Source organism: Dermacentor andersoni, chromosome 1, assembly GCF_023375885.2.
Source record: "Dermacentor andersoni chromosome 1, qqDerAnde1_hic_scaffold, whole genome shotgun sequence".
NCBI lineage: Eukaryota > Metazoa > Arthropoda > Arachnida > Ixodida > Ixodidae > Dermacentor > Dermacentor andersoni.
In genome coordinates this window covers 152456805-152479340 of record NC_092814.1, presented here as the reverse complement: position 1 = coordinate 152479340, position 22536 = coordinate 152456805, and the positions used below count along the sequence as shown (strand labels likewise).

The 22536-nt window shown below is 48.1% G+C and overlaps 1 protein-coding gene across 2 annotated transcripts in view; it reads right to left on the bottom strand.

Annotated features, from left to right (window-relative positions):
* The window catches only part of LOC126546208 (uncharacterized), a 360532-nt gene that overhangs the window by 14982 nt on the left and 323014 nt on the right, over positions 1–22536 (bottom strand). For both annotated transcript variants that reach the window (XR_008608796.2, XM_050194359.2), the window contains exons 6-7: positions 8985–9196; positions 7982–8308 (exon numbers count right to left, since the gene is read on the bottom strand). Coding sequence is in view for 1 of the 2 variants with exons in the window: in XM_050194359.2 (XP_050050316.1) it covers positions 7982–8308; positions 8985–9196 (539 nt within the window). In the remaining variant the exon portion in view is untranslated. The remainder of the gene's footprint in view (positions 1–7981; positions 8309–8984; positions 9197–22536) is intronic.

Genomic DNA, 22536 nt, shown 5'->3' with positions numbered 1-22536 from the left:
TACTTTAGTTTTCTGCAGATTAATCTTAGACAAACCCTTCTGCGTTGCCTCTCCAGGTCAGTGGGCGTGCATTGCAATCGGTCCCCTGAGTTACTAAGCAAGGCAATATCATCAGCGAATCGCAAGTTACTAAGGTATTCTGCATTAACATTTATCCCCAATTCTTCCCAATCCAGGTCTCTTATCTCAATCCAGAAACTTAATAAGAGGTACAAATTGAAGCTCGTACAGGTCTACGCCCCTACTTCCAGTCATGATGACCAGGAAGTCGACAGCTTCTATGAAGACGTGGAATCGGCGATGGGTAAAGTCAAAACAATATACAATATACTGATGGGCGACTTCAATGCCAGGGTAGGCAAGAAGCAGGCTGGAGACAAGTAAGCGGGAGAATATGGCATAGGCTCTATGAATAGCAGGGGAGAGTTATTAGTAGAGTTTGCAGAACAGAATAATATGCGGATAATGAATACCTTCTTGCGCAAGCGGGATAGCCGAAAGTGGACGTGGAGGAGCCCGAATGGCGAGACTAGAAATTAAATAGACTTCGTACTATGCGCTAACCCTGGCATCATAGAAGATGTCGACGTGCTCGGCAAAGTGCGCTGCAGTGACCATAGGATGGTAAGAACTCGAATTAGCCTAGATTTGAGGAGGGAACGGAAGAAACTGGTACATAAGAAGCAGATCAATGAGTTAGCGATAAGAGGGAAAATGGAGGAATTCCGGATCAAGCTACAGAACAGGTATTCGGCTTTAGCTCAGGAAGATCGAGGACCTTAGTGCTGAAGATATGAACGACAATTTATTGGGCATCATTAAGGATTGTGCAATAGAAGTCGGTGGTAACTCCGTTAGACAGGATGCCAGTAAGCTATCGCAGGAGACGAAAGATCTGATCAAGAAACGCCAATGTATGAAAGCCTCTAACCCTACAGCTAGAATAGAACTGGCAGAACTTTCCAAGTTAATCAACAAGCGTAAGACAGCTGACATAAGGAAGTATAATATGGATAGAATTGTCATGCTCTCAGGAATAGAGGAAGCCTAAAAGCAGTCAAGAAGAAACTAGGAATAGGCAAGAATCAGACGTATGCGTTAAGGGACAAAGCCGGCAATATCATGACCACCATCAGCGTCCTCTTTTTCCCACATTACAGACTGTGACATCAGCGCCGTCGGAAAAAGCATCTTATTGGTGCGGCTCATCGGTCCGAGAAAGGTACGGTTTGAGACGGCTGACGTGGATGATGTGAGAGAAAGGTGAAGGCATGGTGTCATTCAGTGGAGACACTTCACATGTGACAGGGGTCACATGGCGAAGGATGCGGTAAAGGCCGTAGTATCGCGAGAGGAGTTTCTCGGAAAGACAAAGACGCCGAGTTGGAGACCAAACTAGCACAAGAGCACCTGGTTCGTACTCCACGTCGTGATGGTGCTGGTCGTAACGGCACTTCTGGCGTGTCTGTGAAGCAGGACGAATGAGGGCAATCTGGCGTGCTTGGGTCGCTGTGGCTATGACATCCCGAGTGTGCTCTGTCGGCGAGTCGAGTGTGGTCGAAATGAGAGTCCTGAAAGGAAAAGTGGGCTCGCGGCCGAAGAGGAGATAGAAGAGTGAGTAGCCAGCTGTGTCGTGGCGCGAGGAATTGTAAGCGAACGTGACAAATGGTAGAACAGTCTCCCAGTCGCAATGATCGGAGGAAACATACATTGCTAGAATGTTAGTTAATGTGCTGTTTAGGCGTTCTGTAAGACCGTTAGTTTGAGGATGGTAAGTGGTAGTAAGCTTGTGTTTAGTGGCACGTGATTGAACTAAGTCCAATATGACTTTGGCAAGAAAGTATGTGCCGCGATCGGTGAGAAATTGACAAGGTGCACCGTGGTGCAAGATAACGTCGTGAAGCAAGAATTCAGCGACGTCTGTAGCGCAACCGGTCGGTAGGGCTCTAGTGATGGCATAGCGAGTTGTATAGTCGGTAGCGACGGCAATCCACCTATTTCCATCATTTGATATTGGGAATGGCCCGAGAAGATCAACGCCAACGTGTCAGTATATCCAAAGGCTGACGCAGGCCAGGAGGATGCACAGCGGGTCTTTTCCGGTGTTGACACGACTCAAACGTGGCAACATAGCGCCGGACGGGGCGATTGAGACGGGGCCAGAAAAACCGTCGCCGAATTCGGTCATAGGTCCGAGTGGCGCCAAGGTGTCCAGTGGTGGGAACGTCGTGCAGTTGCTGGAGCATAACCTGTTCAAGATGCGACTGAATGACGGCGAGGAGCTCGGGTCCGTCGGGGTGCGTGTTGCGGCGATACAGGATGCCACTTTGTAGCACGAACACCTGGAGGGATGGGTAAGACGGATCGGAGAGCAGGCGTTCGATAATGTGTCGTAATGATTCATCGCGTGTTGTTGACCACCAATGTCTTTCAAGGCGGAGGCCGAAAGAACGCAGATCGGTGCGACATCCACTAAACCGTCCGGTGCATCGACGGGATGACGAGGCAGGAAGTCGGCGTCCTGATGTAGACGACCCGATTTGTAGACCACAGTGTATGTGTATTCCTGCAGCCGTAGGGCCCAGCAACGGGGGTCCGGTGGGATCCTTGAGGGAAGAAAGCCAACAAAGGGCGTGGTGATTGGTTGTAACTGTATATGGTCGACCATACAAGTAGGGTCGGAACTTGCCCACCGTCCAAATGAGGGCGCGACACTCGCGTTCGGTAATCGAGTAATTGCGCTCGGCTGGAGAGAGGAGGCGGCTGGCGTAGGCGATAACGCGGTTGTGCCCACATTGGCGTTGATCTAAAATTGCGCCGATGCCGTAGCCACTGGAGTCAGTGCGGATTTCAGTCGGAGCGGAGGCGTCAGAATGGGCGAGAACAGGAGGTGTGGTGAGCAGCGTGATGAGCTGCGAGAAAGTAGGCGCTTGTTCAGAGCCCCAGCAGAAAGGAACGTCTTCCTCGAGGAGGTCAGTCAGGGGACGAGCAATATGGGCAGAATTTTCCACAAATCTGCGGAAGTAAGAGCAAAGGCCAAGAAAGCTTCGAACATCTTTGACACAAGTTGGTATGGGGAAATTCTGCACAGCATGAACTTTAGCGGGGCAGGGGCGAATGCCTGACGAATCGACGATATGTCCGAGCGTGGTTATTTGGCGGTGACCGAAGTGGCACTTGGACAAGTTGAGCTGCAAGCCAGTGGTGCGAAAAACAGAAAGACCAGATGAAAGTCTTTCAAGATGGGTCGCAAAAGTTGAAGAGAATACGATGACGTCATCCAAGTAGCACAAACAGATGGACCATTTCAAGCCACGCAATCCATCATTCATGTCCATCCATCATCCATGTGCATCATCCGTTCAAAGGTCACCGGGGCATTGCACAAGCCAAACGGCATTACCCTGAACTGATAGTTTTTCTGTTGTGGTGAATGCGGTCTTTTGACGGTCCATTTCATCCACGGAAATTTGCCAATATCCAGAGCGAAGGCCTATCGATGAAAAATAAGTGACACCGTGGAGACCATCCAGAGCGTCGTCAATGCGGGGAAGTGGATATACATCTTTCTCGGTGATCGTGTTTACATGGCGATAGTCAACGCAGAATCGCCAGCTGTTATACTTCTTTTTGACGAGAACAACAGGGGAAGACCACGGGCTGGAAGAGTGTTTAATAATCCCTTTGGCAAGCATTTTGTCAACCTCGCTCTGGATAACTTGTTGCTCAGAGGGAGACATACGATATGGGCGTCGGCGAACAGGCGCTGCATCGCCGGTATTTATACGATGCTTCACGACCGTAGTTTGACCCAAAGGGCGATTGTTCCGGTCGAAAATGTCGGCGTACGACTCGAGGAGGCCACGGAGCTCTGCGGCTTGTTGGGCTGATAGGTCCGGTGCAATAATTTTTGTAAAGTCGTTGGTCGGGGCAGATGCAGAAGGCGCAGAATGAGCACTGGTAGAAGATGACACAGCAGGTAGAGCGGAAATGTGGCATTCGTGCGCCGGTGACAATGTGGCAAGGGACATGCCCCGAGGAAGTACTTGTGGGCACTGTCTGAAATTTAGGATGGGAAGACATGTCTGATTGTCCGCTACAGAAACGATGGTGTGTGGCAAGGAGACATTGTGAGAAAGCAGGACTGAAGTCACGGGAGTAAGGACATAGTCTCCGTCAGGTACAGGTGGGCAGGCTAAAACAATGATGCAGGTTGCTGCTAGAGACGGGAGGCGAATATAAACCGCAGACCAAAGTTGAGTTGGAGCTTGGGCAGGAAGGTCAACAGGAAGGGGTAGGTCAAGTTGTACAACACCGGCACACTAAACAAAACGGACGTGTGGCGGCCTGCGACACTCACACGTGCAGCACACCTTACAAGCACCGCCGGAGTTCCACCGTCGGCGACCTGGAGCAGTCGAGTCGGAGCAGGAGTTAGTACTTTCTTCAAGCGCGCTCGAAGCTCCGCACCCATGATGGCAATTTCCGCTCCAGTGTCGACGAGTGCTGTAACGGGTAAACCATCCACGTCCACGTCCAGAAGGTTGCGATCAGTAGGCAGGGTGAGCAGAGGAATTTCAGGCCGGAGTGCTAGAGCAGCGTCACCTCCAGGAGCTGCCCCAGTTAGTTTCCCGTCGGAGAACGGCGACGGTAAGCTGGGGACGGGGAGCGACGCAGCTGGGCGGACAGGAGCGGCGACTGTGTGGTGATGGCGAGCGGCTAGTTGCAGTGGCTCGAGCGTTGTCAGGTGTCTCTTCAACCTCGGTGGAGAGTGCAGGTCGGCGAGGATTCACTGCGGAACGGCGGTAGGCGGGAAAGTTTGGTAGAGATTAGGCTGACCAGGAACTTCGGCAGTGGCCAGAGATGTGGCCCACACGTCCACAATAAAAGCAGGTGGGTCTATCATCATGTGTGCGTCATTCTGCCGGGTTACGATAGCACGGATATGGACCGTATTCGCTCCGATGAACAGAGGCAGAGGCAGCAGACGAAGCGAAGTGAGGATGGTTGGCGGAGCAGATGGACGGAAGACCCATATTGGCAAGTTCTTGACGAATGACCGACTGGATGAGAGACACGAGCGGCCGCGAATCTTCAAAGCACTGCGTCACTGGCGTGGCAGGAGACGCTGCTTCGATTTCTCGCCGGACGATACGTACGACGTTCTCGGAGGATATGGGCTCACGCAGTAGACAAATGTCTTCGCACGTCGATGAAGCTGCGGTATTGGGTAGACGCATAAACTGTTGAACTATGCGGCGGCTCTTCGGGTCTTCAAAGCGGCGACATTCATTAATGGTCGCATTGACCGTTGTTATATTCTTGTAAACAAGCAGGTTAAACTCGTCGTCCGCAATGCCTTTTAAAACGTGGCTGACCTTGTCTGCCTCTCCCACATTATTATCCACCTTGCGGAAAAGAGCGAGGACGTCCTGGATGCACGCCACGTAAGATTGAGTGGACATCTGTGCACGGGTCCCAAGATCCTTCTTAGCAGCACGTTGGCGGCCGACGGGCTCACCGAACAAGTCTCGAAGCTTCTGTATGCACTGGTCCCAACGTGTAATCTCTTCTTCGTGCGTCTCGAACCAAACCCGTGCTGTTTTCTGTAGGTAGAATACTATATTAGCCAGCATAAGCGTGTTATCCCACCTGTTGTGTGCCCTGACCCGTCCGTAATTCTGCAACCAGTCATCAACGTCAGCTTTGTCAATGCCGGAAAACATGACAGGGTCGCGAGGCTGGGCCAGGATGAGCGTCGGTGGGGACGACGGGACTGTGATTGAAGACTCTCCTTTGGATGACATGGCGGCCACGTTACGTCCGCTGCGAAGCTCCGTCTTGCACAAGTGATTGCCCAGTAACTCCACCAGTGATGTTACGGGAAGAAAGAAGCGTAGGGCTATTTACAGATGGCTTTTAATGGCAGAGCCAACAAGCGTAGAGCAGCGGCAAAGGTATGGTATGGTATGGTATTTCTTATGCGATGGCGCATATGGAACCAACTCGTTGCGGGCCTGTGAGCATCTGCCGCGACGATGACGTGCTCAGCGGAAGAGATCGCGAGCTCGGGTGGAGAGGGCGCACGGGAGCCGACACTCGGGAGGACAACCAGGGCGCGTCCCGGTGACGTGCGCTCACGGGGTGCCTCGACGCCGGCAAGAAGAAACACAGTTCGCGCGGAAAATTAGCCCCGGAGGGCTAGCCATCTCCGTCATAATGCCACGAGGGCGGCCGTTAGCAGAGATTGATCTAAGCGCCACGCACGAGCTGGGGGATGAAGCGCGGGAAGGCACCTCGATCTCCGCAGGTCAAACTCGAGATCCTTGTTCAAGAGGCTGCGAAGTTGCGCTACCGTAATGGTGTCCGCACTTGCGGCCTTACTGGTGACATATCGGAAACAGCGTCCGGTACGCTGTTTCTATATGTCGCCTCGAGTATCTTAGGTGCAGCTTGGCAGTTCTGACCAATACCTGTAGAAGTAATATCCGTACACTCGAAAGTGCTCAGTTCCAGGCGCTTAGGCATTGCCTAGGGCTGCCACGATGTACATCAGCATCCGAAACCATTGAAATTGCGCATGATTACCCAGCCAATATTCACATTGTTATGGAAGCGTTCAAAGCACACGTCAGGCACCTTGCTCGCACACCTCCCCACTATCTCGCCTAACTGCCAGACGACCGACCAAGTGCCTCTTTTTGTCAAAAAAAATTTCATTTGGTTGCTTAGCGTTTTTTCCCCTTCCTTTCTTTTTTCTTCTGTGTATATATCTATTCCATTTCAGTAATTTTTTTCACGAGCACAGTTTTATGCCGTTCCTTTTGTTAACTTTCACAGAGACGATAGCCCACTGACCTCCAGCGAATCAGATAATAAAGGGGTGCTACGCACATGGTCATTGACACGCCAGCTGACACACGCCCATGTATATAGCACCCCTTTATTCTGAATTCTACACCTTCGCCGCTAACACACCTTCGGTCGTTGCCTCACCCACCCGCCTTACCTTATCTCCCATTTAGAAGAACCCGACCTATATATACTGTGCCGAGGGAACCATATGTCGCCTTGAAAAAGACAAGTCCACTTGTCGAAACATTGGCTCCCGCTTTTACCTTGTTCTCGTTTTTCTCATCCTACTGGAGAGGCTGTCGTTCTTATGGACGTTCACGACCTTCCCTATTTTTTTTTCCGTTTGTTTGCTTTTTCTCTCCACTGTTCTTTCCGTCTTTAATTTCTCCTTACCATTCCCCCAGTGCAAGGCAGCAAACCAGAATTTTATCCGGTTAGCTCTCTTCAGTTCCACCGTTGTTAGTGGCTCTGTGGCGATGGGGTCCTACGGATCCGCCCCGACGTACTCCTTTAATTGAATATTGTTTAGTTTCACTATGGGTACCTCTCGAACATCTTTAAATAGCTGGTCTGTAGACAGCGAAGTGGTCGCGAGACGAATCGTCTTGAATACCTATCCGTACTGACGCAAGAGACGCGCCAGTGAGAGACTCTGTTTTGTGCGGAATTATGAAATGAAACAACAAAAGGTACTGAAATATCCTCACTGCAGCAAATATCCGCCTTGAAAATCATAACTTCTTTTAAGCGAAGCTTTATTTCGATCCTCGATCTACTAAGGTTTGGCGTGGCTACTCCGTCGGTTTCTCGTCGAGTAAACTGCGCCAATCCCAGAGACAGTGTAATACTAAAATGGGCCGATCCCGGAGACATTGTATAGTAAACTGGGCCGATGCCGGAGAACGTATGCAATCGGCGGTCGCGTGGGCGGGAGAGCGTCGGCAAGGCTACTGATGTAACGACCGGCATGGAGGCAGTGTGTGGCATTTGCACTTGCGATCTCATGGGACCAAAGCCTATATTCAAAATTAAGAAGTAGTTGCTATGATTCAAAACGCAGTGATGACCGCGGACAGTAACATGCGCGTCACCGTGAAGCCAAAAGAGCTTGAACGAGTCATGGCACCTGCCGCACGGTGACGTCGGTGTCCATGACCACGGCGACGTCCATGCCGTCGTGCACGTAGTAGCTGGAGTGCGGAGCGCGCAGCGCGAGCACGCTCTCGCGCGCCCCGGAGCCCGGCTGGCGGCGCACCAGGTACGCGTTCCAGGCCACGTAGCGTAGGTGGCCCACGGGGATGTGCTGCAGCTCCGCGTAGTACAGCTTCAATCGTAATCGCTCGCCCTCCATGTCAGCCTCGACGCACCACGCCTGCTTGTCCCGGTCGTAGCAGTTTGCCGTTGCGGGCGCGCACGGCTCCACACCAGCCAGCGGGCTTGCAGTCGCCGACACCTGCGGGAACCACACTTTCGCCCGTATGGAAACAGCGACGGGAAAAGCCCACAATCGTATATTTAGTAAAAATGCAAGGACGGCTGAAGAAACGCGAACTGGACACACACACACACACACACACACACACACACACACACACACACACACACACACACACACACACACACACACACGCACACGCACACGCACACGCACACGCACACGCACACGCGCACGCGCACACACACGCACACACACACGCACACACACACGTTTTTATATGCATCCAATTCGCGCTCGAAAGCGGCGGTCGAAAGAAACGAGTTCAAAAAAATTGACCGAATAAAACGCAAATAGGCGTTCCGTGCCGTCTATGCCGTTTATTAGCGAGGGTAATCGCGTTCTGCCGATACATCTACGCTTATCCCTCAGAAAGGCAAAACCAATACGACTCTTCTTGCTGGAGGTAAGTACCAAATTTCTTAGCGGAACAGTCGATCAAAGGGCTAAGCTAAATTGTTCTATTAATGTGAGACAGCTGTAAACCAGTATCATAGGCATCACAGATTGCGAATATGTTTTTAAAGTGTAACATGTACATTGTGACTTCGCTATGGAGGGTGAAGACCAAAACAGGAAGAATGCGCGCAAAATTAGTGACGAGCACGCAGAAGCTTTTACACCTTGAACGCACCTTGGCCTCCGAGATGGCGTTGGCGGACAGCATGTGCAGCTGGAGCCTGAGTGTGCCGCGGCGCACCAGGTCAGCGGGGCCGGCAGCGCCCAGAGAAAAGCCCCGAATGCGGCCAGAGAGGTCCGAGATCTGGTCCAGTACGCCAGAATCGACGCGCCTGTCGCCCTCACCCAGCACCACTCGGTACTGCACACGGCACGGGTGGTCGAAGCCTGCACCACCACATTCTTGCTCAGCCTCCAGCACAGTTGCAAAGACCGAAACTGCGAGCGCACCACACTATAGCACGCACCCCGGACGCGAACTTATGTGACGCATACTGAAAATTAGTATGGTATCAGCAAAAACATAAAGAGTAACGGCTCAGAGTCCGCGTTTCTAAAAGTGGACCTGCCTTCATCAACGCGTAAAAGAAAGGACTCAAGGTCTCGCCTCTTTATGGACGGTACGAACAGGACTGCTAAGAAGTGGCTCTTCCGTTGATCAGTAAATCAAATGAACAAATGAATGAATGAATTCATAGCACCGCGGATTCGAGAATTAATTTCTCGAGAATTAAGGCGCTGCTGAAACGGTTGGGACAAATTATGTAGGCGCGTAGGCTACAGCCACAGTAAAACATTCACCCCACAATTTGTGTGAAGCATCTCATATATATTAAGGGAGTTAGGGACGAGCCATGCTTTTTCACCTCAACTCGTTCGCCGAGTGGTCGGGGCTAAGCTCCGCCTTCGCTGGCTCTGCGCCATGATGGGACGTTGTGTCGTCTACTTCCGGCTGTCTTGGAGCCAGCGCGTGATGCCTCTCCAACCTCTCCGCCAGCCGCCTGGCAGTCGATCCCAAGCGAGAGCTATTCAAGCAGCGTCCGTTGCGAGCATTCTGTCGTAGCGCCCACCGTGTCCGGTATTCAGGTAACCACAGGCGAGCTGGGCGTTTTGACGCACGGGTGGAGGCGTAAACTAAAGCCCCCTCCCCCGCCCCCATAATATTATTTCTCTGATTAAGCAGCTTTAACGTAGACGTACGTGAGCGTCCTGATTGGTCTGCACAGTCCAGCCACCTGGTGGCACAGAACTTAACCAGCCAAACAAAGAAATAATATTGCTGTAACCAAGTGTAAAAAACATTTTAAACATTTACAAAAATAACGTGTTCACGATTACGCTCCTGCCAAGAATTTACACGAACAGTAAAGTATAATACACTTCGTTACTGCTATATTAGTTCTGTGTTTGGTTGAGCTCTTTGCCACCAATTGGCTGCAGCGTGCAGATCGTTCACGTTTGCGCATCGCGCATCCCGTGAAACGCGCTAGCCCAGTCTGCTTACGCTTGCGTATCCCAGAATACCGGACACGCTGAAACTCTATATATTGTGGTACTAATACTTCGGCGTGAAGTGTAGGCTGCAAACGCATTAATTCTGGAGCCGATCAGCTATCGACAACAAGCGCTGAAGGCACTCCGCTCGCATGTTTGCCTTCCAGAGGGACCACACGGTGTCGCAGCTTGACATGTCGCCAATCGCTCTGTTTGCAGCCCACAACGTAACAAGGGCGAACCATGGTGCTCACGAAAAGACAGATCGAGACCAACACAGACCGCGCAGCTCGCGTCAACACGGAGCACGTTGTAACACAAGCAGACGACACTTGCTGTGTGCCGGAAGTGATTGAGTGTAGCGATAAACTGTCCTTGTGCATTCTCTAACACCTTCTTTTTTATAGAAACAAATTAACATTCCAAATATTACGAACATTTATTCACCATAAAGTTGGAAAAATTATCGATGACGTGCCCTGGGCAGCCAGTCAGATAGCTCGCCCGACTGGCGTCATATGGTCACCTCGCCTCACTTGGTCAGGTGCGGCTGAAAACGCCGCGGAATGGCGTGATGCGATCCGTAGCGATGTACATTCTTAAAGCCTTATAATAAATTAAACAGTTTATGCGGAGCACTTAGATGCGTCACCTAATACTCAAAACAACCTAACCTAAAGAGTCAGTACGTTTATACAAAATCGTCAAAATTGTTTCAGAGCCGCTCTAAGCCATAACGAATATATATTTGAAAATAATTAGCGTTTTCTGGATGTTTGTGACGCGTACGTCTTATAACGATTATTGGTCAAGACGTGAAATATTACAAGCATATAGGGCAGCCCGAGAGTTAGGAAATGCATTGGGTTAATAAAGACAAAGACGCAATCTCCTGCAGTCGGCGCGCTCCACAGGCAATCTATTCGACTCACGGCACAGTTTGTACGTGAAAGTCGAGTGAGATGGGCTCAGTATATGCCGATAATTACGGACATCTAGACGGCGTTCGCGCGATTCTCAATTCAGCCATGCCTGTTCGGCTCCATGGCAGAAAGGTTTTTTAGAAATCTCCAAGGAATCAACCTTTGTGTTTTCACTTCATCGTTTCATAATTACCTAGGGTAAGTAAAGTTTCAAAAATCAACGGAAAATAAAGGAAAAACTCAGAAACAAGAAAGAAAACTTCAACTGCGGTAACTAGCAAAGCTTTGAGGACGCTCAAGAGGAGACATGCAGATAAAAAGTTATGAGTTCGCGAATAGAACATGGCAAGCCAACTAGAGGAGCGATGCGCCGTAATTGTTGTAACCACTGCACTGCTGGAGCGAGTGAATTCCGCTGTCCTGAAAAATCAAGCACTGCTGTCGCGAGGGGTTCGCACGGGGCACACCACCACGAGTTCCACATATAAGTTTTATTTTTGCAGTAAAGAACGCCAAATAAACAGTTGAAAACATTGAAAAAAGGTCTCAGTTTCGCCTGAAAGGCGAAGCATCGATTGCGATAGCAAATTAGTAGACAGCCATAGTAAGTAAGGATAGTAGTTTTATTGGCCGTATAAACTTGTAAATACTCGCTTACTAACAATATTAACAAGCAGCGCGCACAGGCAAACGTGCACACATCGCACTCGATGACCGCGGACACTCACTGTCAAAACGCTGGCCTGAGGAAGCGCGGCAGCAGCAGCGAGCGAAGTGACCTTCGTGCTGTCTATAATTTCAACACAAACTGAGTGGCTTGAACGCAGCACACGCAAAGCCACGAGCCCTCGGCCAACCTAGACTCTTAAGGCAGAAAGCTGGGCTAGTTGGTGGTTATTCGTATAAGATGACATTGCACTAGCGCGTAAAAAAGGACACGGACAGGAACATGAAAAGAGACACACTGAACGCTAGTGTGAAAAAAGACACACTAAGACACACTAGCGTTTGGTGTGTCTTTTTTCATGTTCCTGCCCGTGTCCTTCTTTACGCGCTAGCGCAATGTCCCCTTATACAACCTAGACTGTGCCCCCAAAGTAGATCGCTTTCGAGATAAATCACGCGCAACCCCGCGGGGCCGCGTCTCACAGAAGCTGCCGAATTACAATGCCCACCCCCCTACCTTACTTTCCCCCGATTCCTTGTGAGAGACGGAAGACGCTGCGCTTCTTCCCCGCTTTCCTTCCTTGAGCGCGCGAGAGTGAGCCGCGATCATCGGCTCACCCTCGCACGCTTTCATTCGTACATATAGCATATGGCGCGCGGCGACTGTGTTATCGCCTTTGGACTTTATACGGAACATCACGGCGACGGCAAAGACGATGGCAAAATATGCCTGGAGTGTCTATATAATTGCTATCGCAATAAAATAAATTGAACACGAAGGAAAGTGCTGCGCAGCAAGGCATACCGTATACTACAGTTCGCGTTCATCGCAACCATCTCCAGTCACTGCTGCTGTATATCGATGTCCCATAACAATTTTTTTTTTCTTCGTTGAGCGTGTTTGAGACGTTTCACTATTATTTCATTCGCACATCTTTTTTTTTCTTCCGTCCCAAAATAAGGCGAGAAAACAAAGGAGGGAATAGGTGGAGAGGTGGTTAGGCTCGAGAAAATACGGTAGCATTATGCGTATTTTTCTCTTCGACCATCGCATACAGCTCACCAGATAGCCAACAGTAACTAAGTGAAGCAAAGAGAAAGCTGCCTGAGCTGCCAAGGAGCTAACGAGGCTAGCAAGCTGCGCACAATGCATGGGGAAACTGTACTCCTCTTTCAGAACCTTTGTCTTACACGCACACATATACACGCACAACAAGATGTACCCCATTGTCGAAGTGTGGGCAGGCGAGCTGTATATGTTTTATCTCAGTAGCTCGTGCTCGTAGCGCACCAATCCTGCCACGAAAAAATAAATATAAATTACATGCCTAACTACGGAACGCTTTATATTGTGCTCACCGTCATTTAATATCCTTTTATCTTAGCTGTGCTCGTTCGTATGTGTATGTGTTCAAGAAAGAGAGAAAGAATGGGAAGGAAAGAGAGAGAGGTTAGCCAGTATAAGTACCGTCTGGCTACACTGTGCTGGGGAAAGAGTTAGTGGGAATAGAAGTTGAGAGAAGAAACAAATAAAAAATAAAGTGAGAAGAATTCACACAATACCGCGATGCTACGCGCTACAACTTTCAAAGTCAGTCGCACAATTCACAAGCCCTTAAGAATTTTAGCCGAGCACTTAAGGCCTTGAGTGCCGGAACCCGTCTCGACCAGTGTCCTAGAACTGTTTAAGGCGAAAGCCTTAAGTGCATCATTGGTCGAGAAATTCGTTTTCCGCTGCTATCGAAAAATTGACTGTCCGCCATTATAGCACCAAAATTCAGTGGCACCAAACTTGATGGTTGAACCCACGACCATTGGTGGGAGTCAAAACCACGATCTTCGGTGTTAAGATGAAGTTGGGGCACAGTTAATTAAGGCACTCCTTACACTCCCACCCATGATCTGGGTAGGGGGAAAACTGTGTAATTGGAAGTAACAAGGCATTCGAATGAGAATGCCAAGTACTTTAATGAATGCCTCGTGAGCGTGCAGGCTTTCGCCTTCATCCACTTTAGCGTATGTTACAGTGACTGTCAACTTTTCCTTTGTCAAGGGGCGATTTTGCAGTTTTTTTAGTGCGATCGCGAGCCCTTTTTATGCCACATTGTAACGGGTACAGTTACAGAGGAGGTGCTTTATCGTCTCCTCGCAGCCACAGTTGTCACAAGTAGGGCAGCCGGCCATTCCAATACGTAAGGAATAGGCATTCGTGAATGCCCCGCAGAGCCACAGGCGGCAAAGTGTCGCTCCCGCTCGTAGTATCGCTGGTGGAAGACGAAGTTGCAGACGTGGATCCAATCTGTTTTTGACGTATTTTACACTTGACCATAACCTACCCGATTCTCGGCCAATCACCCAGAGTGGGCACGTGCCAGTAGGTCACAAGGATCTACATCTACATCTACATCTGCTGTGAAGACGTGCCTCTTGTCTCGTGTCCGAGGGGATTGCCCATATTTTAACTGATTGTAGTGTTTTGTTCTTGCTAAAGTATTTTTTTTCTTTCATTTCCTTTCCAGTGGCCTTAAATGCCCATCTCCGGTTTCGGCCAGAGATCGCCCTGGTCGGTTAGCCATCCCACTGAGTCGGTGCCTCTGGAGCATTTCCTTGGGAAGAGAGGGAATACCGCAGCTCGTTCCAACACATGGTGGAACCACTCGGTTGACTGAGTCGAAAAGTTTCCAGGGGGAGCTTTGTGCTATAACAAAAAATTTCATTGACATCTCGGAGGTGGGGCGTTTCGGAAAGACTGGCATTCTGTGTAAGTTGTCTAATGTTCAGTGCCTCAATGATTTGCTTAACTGCACGAGATTCGCTAGCATCGCGGTTCACGCTTTCATGCCTCCTCATCTCGCACGCGTGAAAGGCATTGTTTGTGGCGTACCCACAAATATCACTCCTGTGGCCTTCTTGAAGATGCTCTCTCCGGCTGACGTTGTTGCTGTTAAAGATACAATATGTCAGTGGGTGATAAACGAGTTTTTACTGAGAGCGTTATTGTCTCGTTTGCCGGTTGAACGCACCCGTCTGAGGTGAAGGCATGGCCGTATTTATTCCGCGTGGTGACGTTGGCACCGAGACCAATGCAGTGCCGAAACTGCTGGAGATATGGACACAGTTCGAATGCCTGCAGATCTTCAATGAGATGCTGCAAATGTGACGGCTCTCACTCCGCATCGGCCTGCGACGTAGTCGCACCAAAGTGTTGCTTGTGCGAGGAATCACACAGTGCTGCGGATTGTAACTGTCCCACGCGACGCCGCGAGAAATACCACTGTTCACGTGGGGCAACAATAGCAGAAATTAAAGAGTATGATGTCGGTTACGCCGCCGCTGCATCCCGTCAGTCCACACCTCTAGAAGCCACTGTTTCGGCGGCAGTAGCCACAGCTGTTGACATGGCAATGCCGTAGTTAAAGAGCTAATTTTCAACATGTTTGCCGAAAGTATTACCGAGATGCTAATTGACAAATTCAACAGCCTCCTACAATCGCATTCTTCTGCTGCTGCCCCCGCTTTAACTGGTATTTCTGGTCAACATTGAAGAGAGACAAACTTTGACAGTCAAAAAGAAATTGACTACGATACATCCGTGTGTATTTCGCTATCAGCGACTGCGGGACCCTGTCACTCATTTGGACACATGAGGATTGGAACTATCAGCAATAGACGCAAGAGTTCCACACTGTCTTCCACGAATTCTCCTAAATCTCAGGCGAAAAAAAAAGAAAAAAAAGAAAAAAAAACAGTGAACACAACGAGCGGGATGCGTTGCGTTCTGCGGTGGAATCATCTATTCTAGGATCACTGTAGCATCAGTAAGAGCTCTTAAACAGAATTGCTGCTCTTTATTCTCCAGTTACGTTAATCTACTTCATCTAGTTCATAACCTAATCCCAGAAATTATTTTCCTTCAAGAATGATAGCTGTCGTCACATCAGCTATTTACTATTATTAATTTTCTTACATTTTGTTTAGATCGCCCTGGTAGAGGCGGAGGGGTGCTAGCATTTATTTAATCAAAAATGTATCATAAAGCAACTGTCTCTTTTGAACATGTGTGTTATGATTGCGAACATTTAGCGGGATTAATTTTTTACTTCCTGGTTGCGCTGCGTTTACAGTGGTTAATGTGCACTTCCCGAACAGAGTCAAGTGCACTCATCACCTGGGCTCACCGTCCTGAACTTGTTCAAATGCAATGCTCCTGGTAGGAGACTTTTAATTCCCACCACACTTCTGGGGAAATGAAAACGTATGTTTGTGGAAACAGGTTGTTGAATTGGGTGAATGATAACAATTTACAATGTCCCAATTCAGGTCGAATTACTCTTCTACGCTGGCAATTATCATCTGCATTAGACCTGACTTTCTCTATTTCCCAGCTTTTGCTCAAATGTCCGGTTCATCGTAGGAGACCTTTGACAATGGAACAAGTCGCGATCGTTTACCCTTTACATTTGAAATTATGCTTTCATGTAAGACTCGTATTGTACGGCCAAGACGACTCATTAATGATAAAACTTGCAAGTCAGATATAAATTCAGGAGTATGATCGTTGACCACTAGTGATGAACACCGGAGGGCTGACTCGGTGGTATCGCTTTAAATTCTGCTTTCATCCCGCTCAGTTTACGGTTATATATGGCAGCTCGCCGTCGAACACATCCTAATGAAATGAAGCATGGGCACAGACTTATAGGCGAAGAAAAGAAGCGTGGAAATGTCTCGAACATAATAATTCAAAGAAAAATTGCATTGACTATAACTTCTATGCAGCTCTGTTTAAAAGAACTGCGGCAATCGCTAAAGATGGACAAAAAACAGACTGCATTCATCTTTGCCAAAACCAGAAAGAAGATCGGCCCTTTTTAAGTTTTTACAGAACTAAAAATCTATCGAACAGTCCATGGTCACATTCCGCTGTCCTATCCCCCAAAGAAGCAGCGGATTCACAAGATGATATCGAAAAAGGGCTTGAAGCCTGCTTTTCTTCGCGGTGTCCTAGACCAACGAGGTTTAATAGTCTGACATATGAATTTGTAGAAGTAACCATGACGAAGTTATACGATATTATCTTAACTGCACATCATTCGGCTCCTGGACCAGACTGTATCACAACAGCCATGATTAGAATGTTATTTAACTCTTTCCCTAATCAGCTTTTGAATATCGTGAACTGTTCAATTCAATATACTTGGATCCCGGACTCCTTGAAGAATGCAAAAATTTTGCTTTTACTTAAAAATTTAAATCTCAGATATGTCCGGGATAACATTCGACCAATTGCGCTTACACCGAATCTAGACAAAATAATAGAAAAAGTCATTCATGTCCGGCTCAGTGAATTTACTTCTTCCCAGGGTATTCTGTGCTCGAGACAAATAGGATTCAGGCCTCAATGTTCGATATGGTTAGCTCACGTTGATTTGGAAAGCCGCGTTTAATTCGCAGGACTCTCAGAAGATGTACCAGCCTTGGTAACTTTAGATATTGCAGAAGCATATGACAGTGTCGAGCATGGAATTTTGACTTCTAGATTAGCGAGCTCTGCTGTTCCAGACTATACCGAACGCGCATTGTGATTGTTGCGCCGTTTCAGTAATACAAGGGCGATTCAGAATGTAATGCCTCTAAGCCCACTACTTTGCCAATATTACTGCAAAAATTTTGAATTCTTTATCATTAATGCATTGATGTTTAAGCTATAAAATCTCACTTGCCTCACCTTCCTATCTGTCTTCGTGCCAGAGTAATCGATCAATCTATGGCATCCAGTGGCCACGTCCGGTTGAAGCAGCGGACTGTAAATGAATGTCCGACTGCGGAAGGTTGTGCGCCGATCAACATTCATCGCCCTGTGACTGCAGTTTACGGGGATGTCTGTGTTGACATCAGCACTGTGCGCGGGTGTGCAAGGACTGTGTAATACCGAAATCCAGCCGCATCAAATCTCCAGAATCAGCACCGAAGTGGGCAGCCCGCAACGACCTCTGATGAGGATCATCAACATCAGGTGGACGAGTTGATTCGGGGCAATCGCAGGATCAAGCAACACGAGATCGCAACAACACTCGCCATTCCCACTGGTTCAGTGAACCACATCATCATGGACCTCCTGCGTTACAAGATTTGCGCTCATTGGGTACCAGGGCAACTGACGAGCGACATGCAAAAGTCGAGGAAGTGTCAATACGTGTTACGTAAAAGTGTTATTCCGAGCGTGATAGAAGTCCGCGAATAAACGCAAAGTGCCTTGAGCGGCCAGTGGCACGCCAATTTTTTGTGCATTCGCGAGCCTTTTCATGTTTGGAAAAACATTTTTATATAGTACGTATTGAGCAACAGAAAGTTGTATAATTTAATTTGTAGTTTTCGTTTAATTAAAATATTTCAGAAGTTGAGTAATTATTTCAGACTAATTAAGTAATCAGGCAGAATGCAAAAGAAATAGTCTGAGTAACTCCAAGCGGCGACAAACAACATTACCTTGGTTCTGTCCAGCTACTTGGCATTTGAATATTTTTAATGCTTGGCTCAAGTTTGCGGTAGCTATACAAAACGTAAAAGTTATATCCTTGTGACCGCGTAACCCATAGTCCTGTCTCCCACGTTTCAGCGTCACCAGCTCTCATTCTTCGTGATAGAAACTGCAAAGCCTGTGTGCAACGCGTCGTGCTACAACCTACGGGACGTCGACAATCAAATGTACTGCAGAGAACCTGTCCGACATCGTAAAACTATTCTCGAATCATTGTAGCTAGTCTATAAGTCCTCAGAACAAAAAATGAGCTTCAACAAAATCGAAAGCCTTTGAACACGAACAACATGTTTTTTTTTTTTTTCTGCACTCTGGTGTGTATAGCACTATCTGCCCTTCATGCGCAGTGCTGCGCACCTTTAATACTTATCAATAACTGCAGGTGTTCATACGCACGAAGTATGCCTCTTTCTAAATCATCGTTCGTTTTCTTTTTATTCCTGTAGTGTTCGTTCTTCAACTGTTGTTTACGTATCCTGCTTCTCAGTTGCCTAATTCCTACCGACAATGCGAGTGGACACACAAAGCGCGTGTGTGCGTTCACTCGCTTCGACCGAGTCTGAGCCCGTATTCACAGAAAAAGAAAGCTCTTACACTAGAATAGTTTACAAGAGGCAATTCAAGCCAGTCTTGATGCAGCATATATTATTAGCGAAGGCGGCCAGCCAATGTCAAAACACACTTACGAACGAAAAGGTTTGCAAATACGGCTAACGTTTCTTTTACTTGAACGTTTGAGCTTGCGTTAACAAAATGGCTCAAACTCAACCTTAGTTAAATAAACTGAATGATGCCACTGGCGCCTACGTTGAACGTCTCCTGGTGTTCATGGCGTGTTGGAGGTACACAGAACGAGAAAATAAAGTCCCCCAGGCATTCCGGACGTTCAATTCCCCGCTAGCATAGCAGCATGTTTACCGGACTCATTGGTAATCGCCCGTCTCACATGGCTACTCTAGGGAAAGATCTTGTATCCTGTTGTTTCTGAATGCCTGCAAAGCACCTTCGAATGAATAAGAAACTTCAATCACATGCGTCGCCGTGCACGCAGCCCAAGTTTTTCTTTATGCTTTGGGCGTGTTAGTTGAAAGCGTACTTGAAGCGCACTGCACTTGCTCACGCTTGCGCCGGCCATTCATTAATTATTTGAGCCATTATAAGTCCACCTCCCCATGACAATATCCCAAAGTTGACTCGACAGTTTTCTCTGTCGTTTTCGGAATAACGATTCATTGGGAACGTCGCAATAATTAGTTTTAAATTGAGAAAGTCCTATTGCCTCAGACGGATCAGGACTGTAATAGCAGCGCGACGGCTACACTCGTAGGCAGCCCAACTTGGTTCGCACACACATCAGGGGGTCAGTTCACAAAGCTTTTCGTTCGTGTGAGCTACTTGCGATTGGCCGGCCAGCTTCGCTAATAATATATCCGACATCAAAATTGTCTAACATCTGCTCGTATGAGCATTCATCATCATCAGCAGCAACCTATTTTATGTCCACTGCAGGACGAAAGTATCTTCTCCCTGCGATCTCCAATTACTCCTGTCCTGCGCCAACTTATTCCAACTTGCGCCTGCAGATTTCTAAATTTCATCACCCCACCTAATTTTCTGCCGTCGTAGACTGCGCTTCCCTTCGCTTGGCACCCATTCTGTAACTGTAGTGCTCCATCAGGTACCCATACTACGCATTACATGGCCTACCCAGCTCCATCTTTTCTCTTAATGTCAATTAGGATATCAGCTATCCCCGTCTACTCACTGATCCACACCGCTCTCTTCCTGTCTCTTAACGTTACGCCCAATATTTTTCGTTCCATCGCTCTTTGCGCGGCCCTTAGCTTGTTCTCGAGCTTTGTCAAACTCCAAGTCTCTGCCCCATATGTTAGCACCGGTAGAATGCAGTGATTGTACACATTTCTTTTCTATGATAGTGGTAAGCTTCCAGTCAGGATCTGGCAATGTCTCCATTATGCACTCCAATCCATTTTCATCCATCTGCAGATTTCGGTCTCATGATCAGTTTCCCCTGTGAGTAATTGACCTAGGTAAACGTACTCCTTCAGGCTCTAGAGGATGACTAGCGATCCTGAACTCTTGTTCTCTTGCCTGGCTATTCATCATTATCTTTGACTTCTGCATATTAATCTTCAAACCCACTCTTACGCTCTCTCTGTTAAGGTCCTCTATCAGATGTTGCAACTCGTCTGCAGTGTTGCTGAATAGAACAATGTCATCGGCAAATCGAAGGTTGCTGAGATATTCGCCGTCGATCCTTAATTCTAAGCCTTCCCAGTTTAATAGCTTGAATACTTCTTCCAAGCACGCAGTGAACAGCATTGGAGAGATTGTGTCTCCTTGTCTGACCCCTTTCTTTATAGGTATCTTGCTAATTTTCTTGTGTAGAATGAAGGTGGCTGTGGAATCTGTGTATATATTTTCCAAGGTATTTATGTAAGCGGTCTGTACTCCTTGATAACGTAATGCCTCTATGATTTCTCGTATATCTACTGAATTAAATACATTTTTATAATCTATGAAAGCCATATAGAGAGGTTAATTGTACTTTGCAGATTTCGGGATTACCTGATTCATGACATGGATGTGATCCACTGTAGAGTAGCCATGCTTCCCTGAATCCAACCTGTCCTCTTGGCTGACTGAAGTCAAGTGTTGTCCTTATTATATTGTAAATTACCTTGGTGAATATTTATACAATACTGCATGTAAGCTAATGGGCCTGTACTTTTTCAATTCTTTAACGTCTCCCTTTTTTTTGGGATAATTATAATGTGGACATTCTTCCAGTTCTCTAGAACCCTGAAGTCGTGCGACATTTCGTATAAAGGGCCGCAATATTTTCAAGCATGATATCTCCTCGATCTTTGATTAAATCGACTGTTATTCCATCTTCTTCTGCCGCTTTTCCCCACTTCATGTCTTTGAAGGCCCTTCTAACTCCCTCGCTAGTTATAGAAGAAGCCTCTGTAACCTGCTCATTACTACTTCGAATGGAGATAGCGTGGCTGTTGTGGGTATTCTACAGGTCAGTATTAATTTGTTCCGCTGCTTTTACAATATTTTCGAAATTTCTGATGATATTACCCTACTTTCAGCACATACATCTTGGCTTGTCGTATACCAAGTTTTCTTCTCACTGATTTCATGCTGCGTCTATAATTTATTGCTTCTTCAGTCTTTCGCACGTCATAATTTCGAGTATCCCTTACTTTCTCCTTATTGATCAGTTTTGACAGTTCCGCGAATTCTATCTGTTCTCTTGAGTTCGACACTTTCATTGTTTGTCGTTTCTTCATTAGGTCCTTCTTTACTTGGGAGAGCTTGGCTACTGGTTACCCTGGTGCCTTACCCCCCACTTCAATTGCTGCGTCTGAAGCCAGCCTACTTACGGTTTCATTCATTGCCTCTATGTCATCTTCATGTCTCTAATTACGGCTGCATATTTGTTTGCAGCCACCAATACGCAGATCATATCCGCCTCCGCACATAAAGCTAAACAGATCCCAAGCTCTCACCCTGAGTGTCTTGCAGACGGGGACCTATCCCAATCCCCTATAAGTAAGCAAAATATTTGCCAAAGTCTTTGCTTCACACACTTGCCCGCGATGCGGTAGCGTAGCAGACTTAGAACATATGCTCGGGCGGTGCTCCGGGTTAAGCAGCGATAAGGAGAGAGAGAAGTAGTTCTTGTGGGGAAAGGAGGAAAGGCTGGCACTATCTTCTGCAACCCTTGCGGGAGCACGGCTCAGCGCCAGCAGGGGGATGGATAATGGAGTGAAGGAGATAGAAGGAGGGAGAAAGGTAGAGAGTCACCATGGCAGCAGCGAAGCAGCCCGGCCGGGTAGGCCCAGTGGCTTCGACCGGAGGAGTGGACTGGTGATAGACCATAGAAGGTGGCCCAGCAGAAGCGACAAGGACAACACCAAAGAGAGTTGGGACGCGGCTCACTGCAGCCCCGAACTAGAACAGACATGAGCAGTCCATCGGGCCCGCGATGCGGCCGAGAGGCTAGGCCATTCGGTCCCGACGTGGGAGCGGCCCACGTCGGGCTAGGAATCAAGCGCGACCTGAAGGACCTG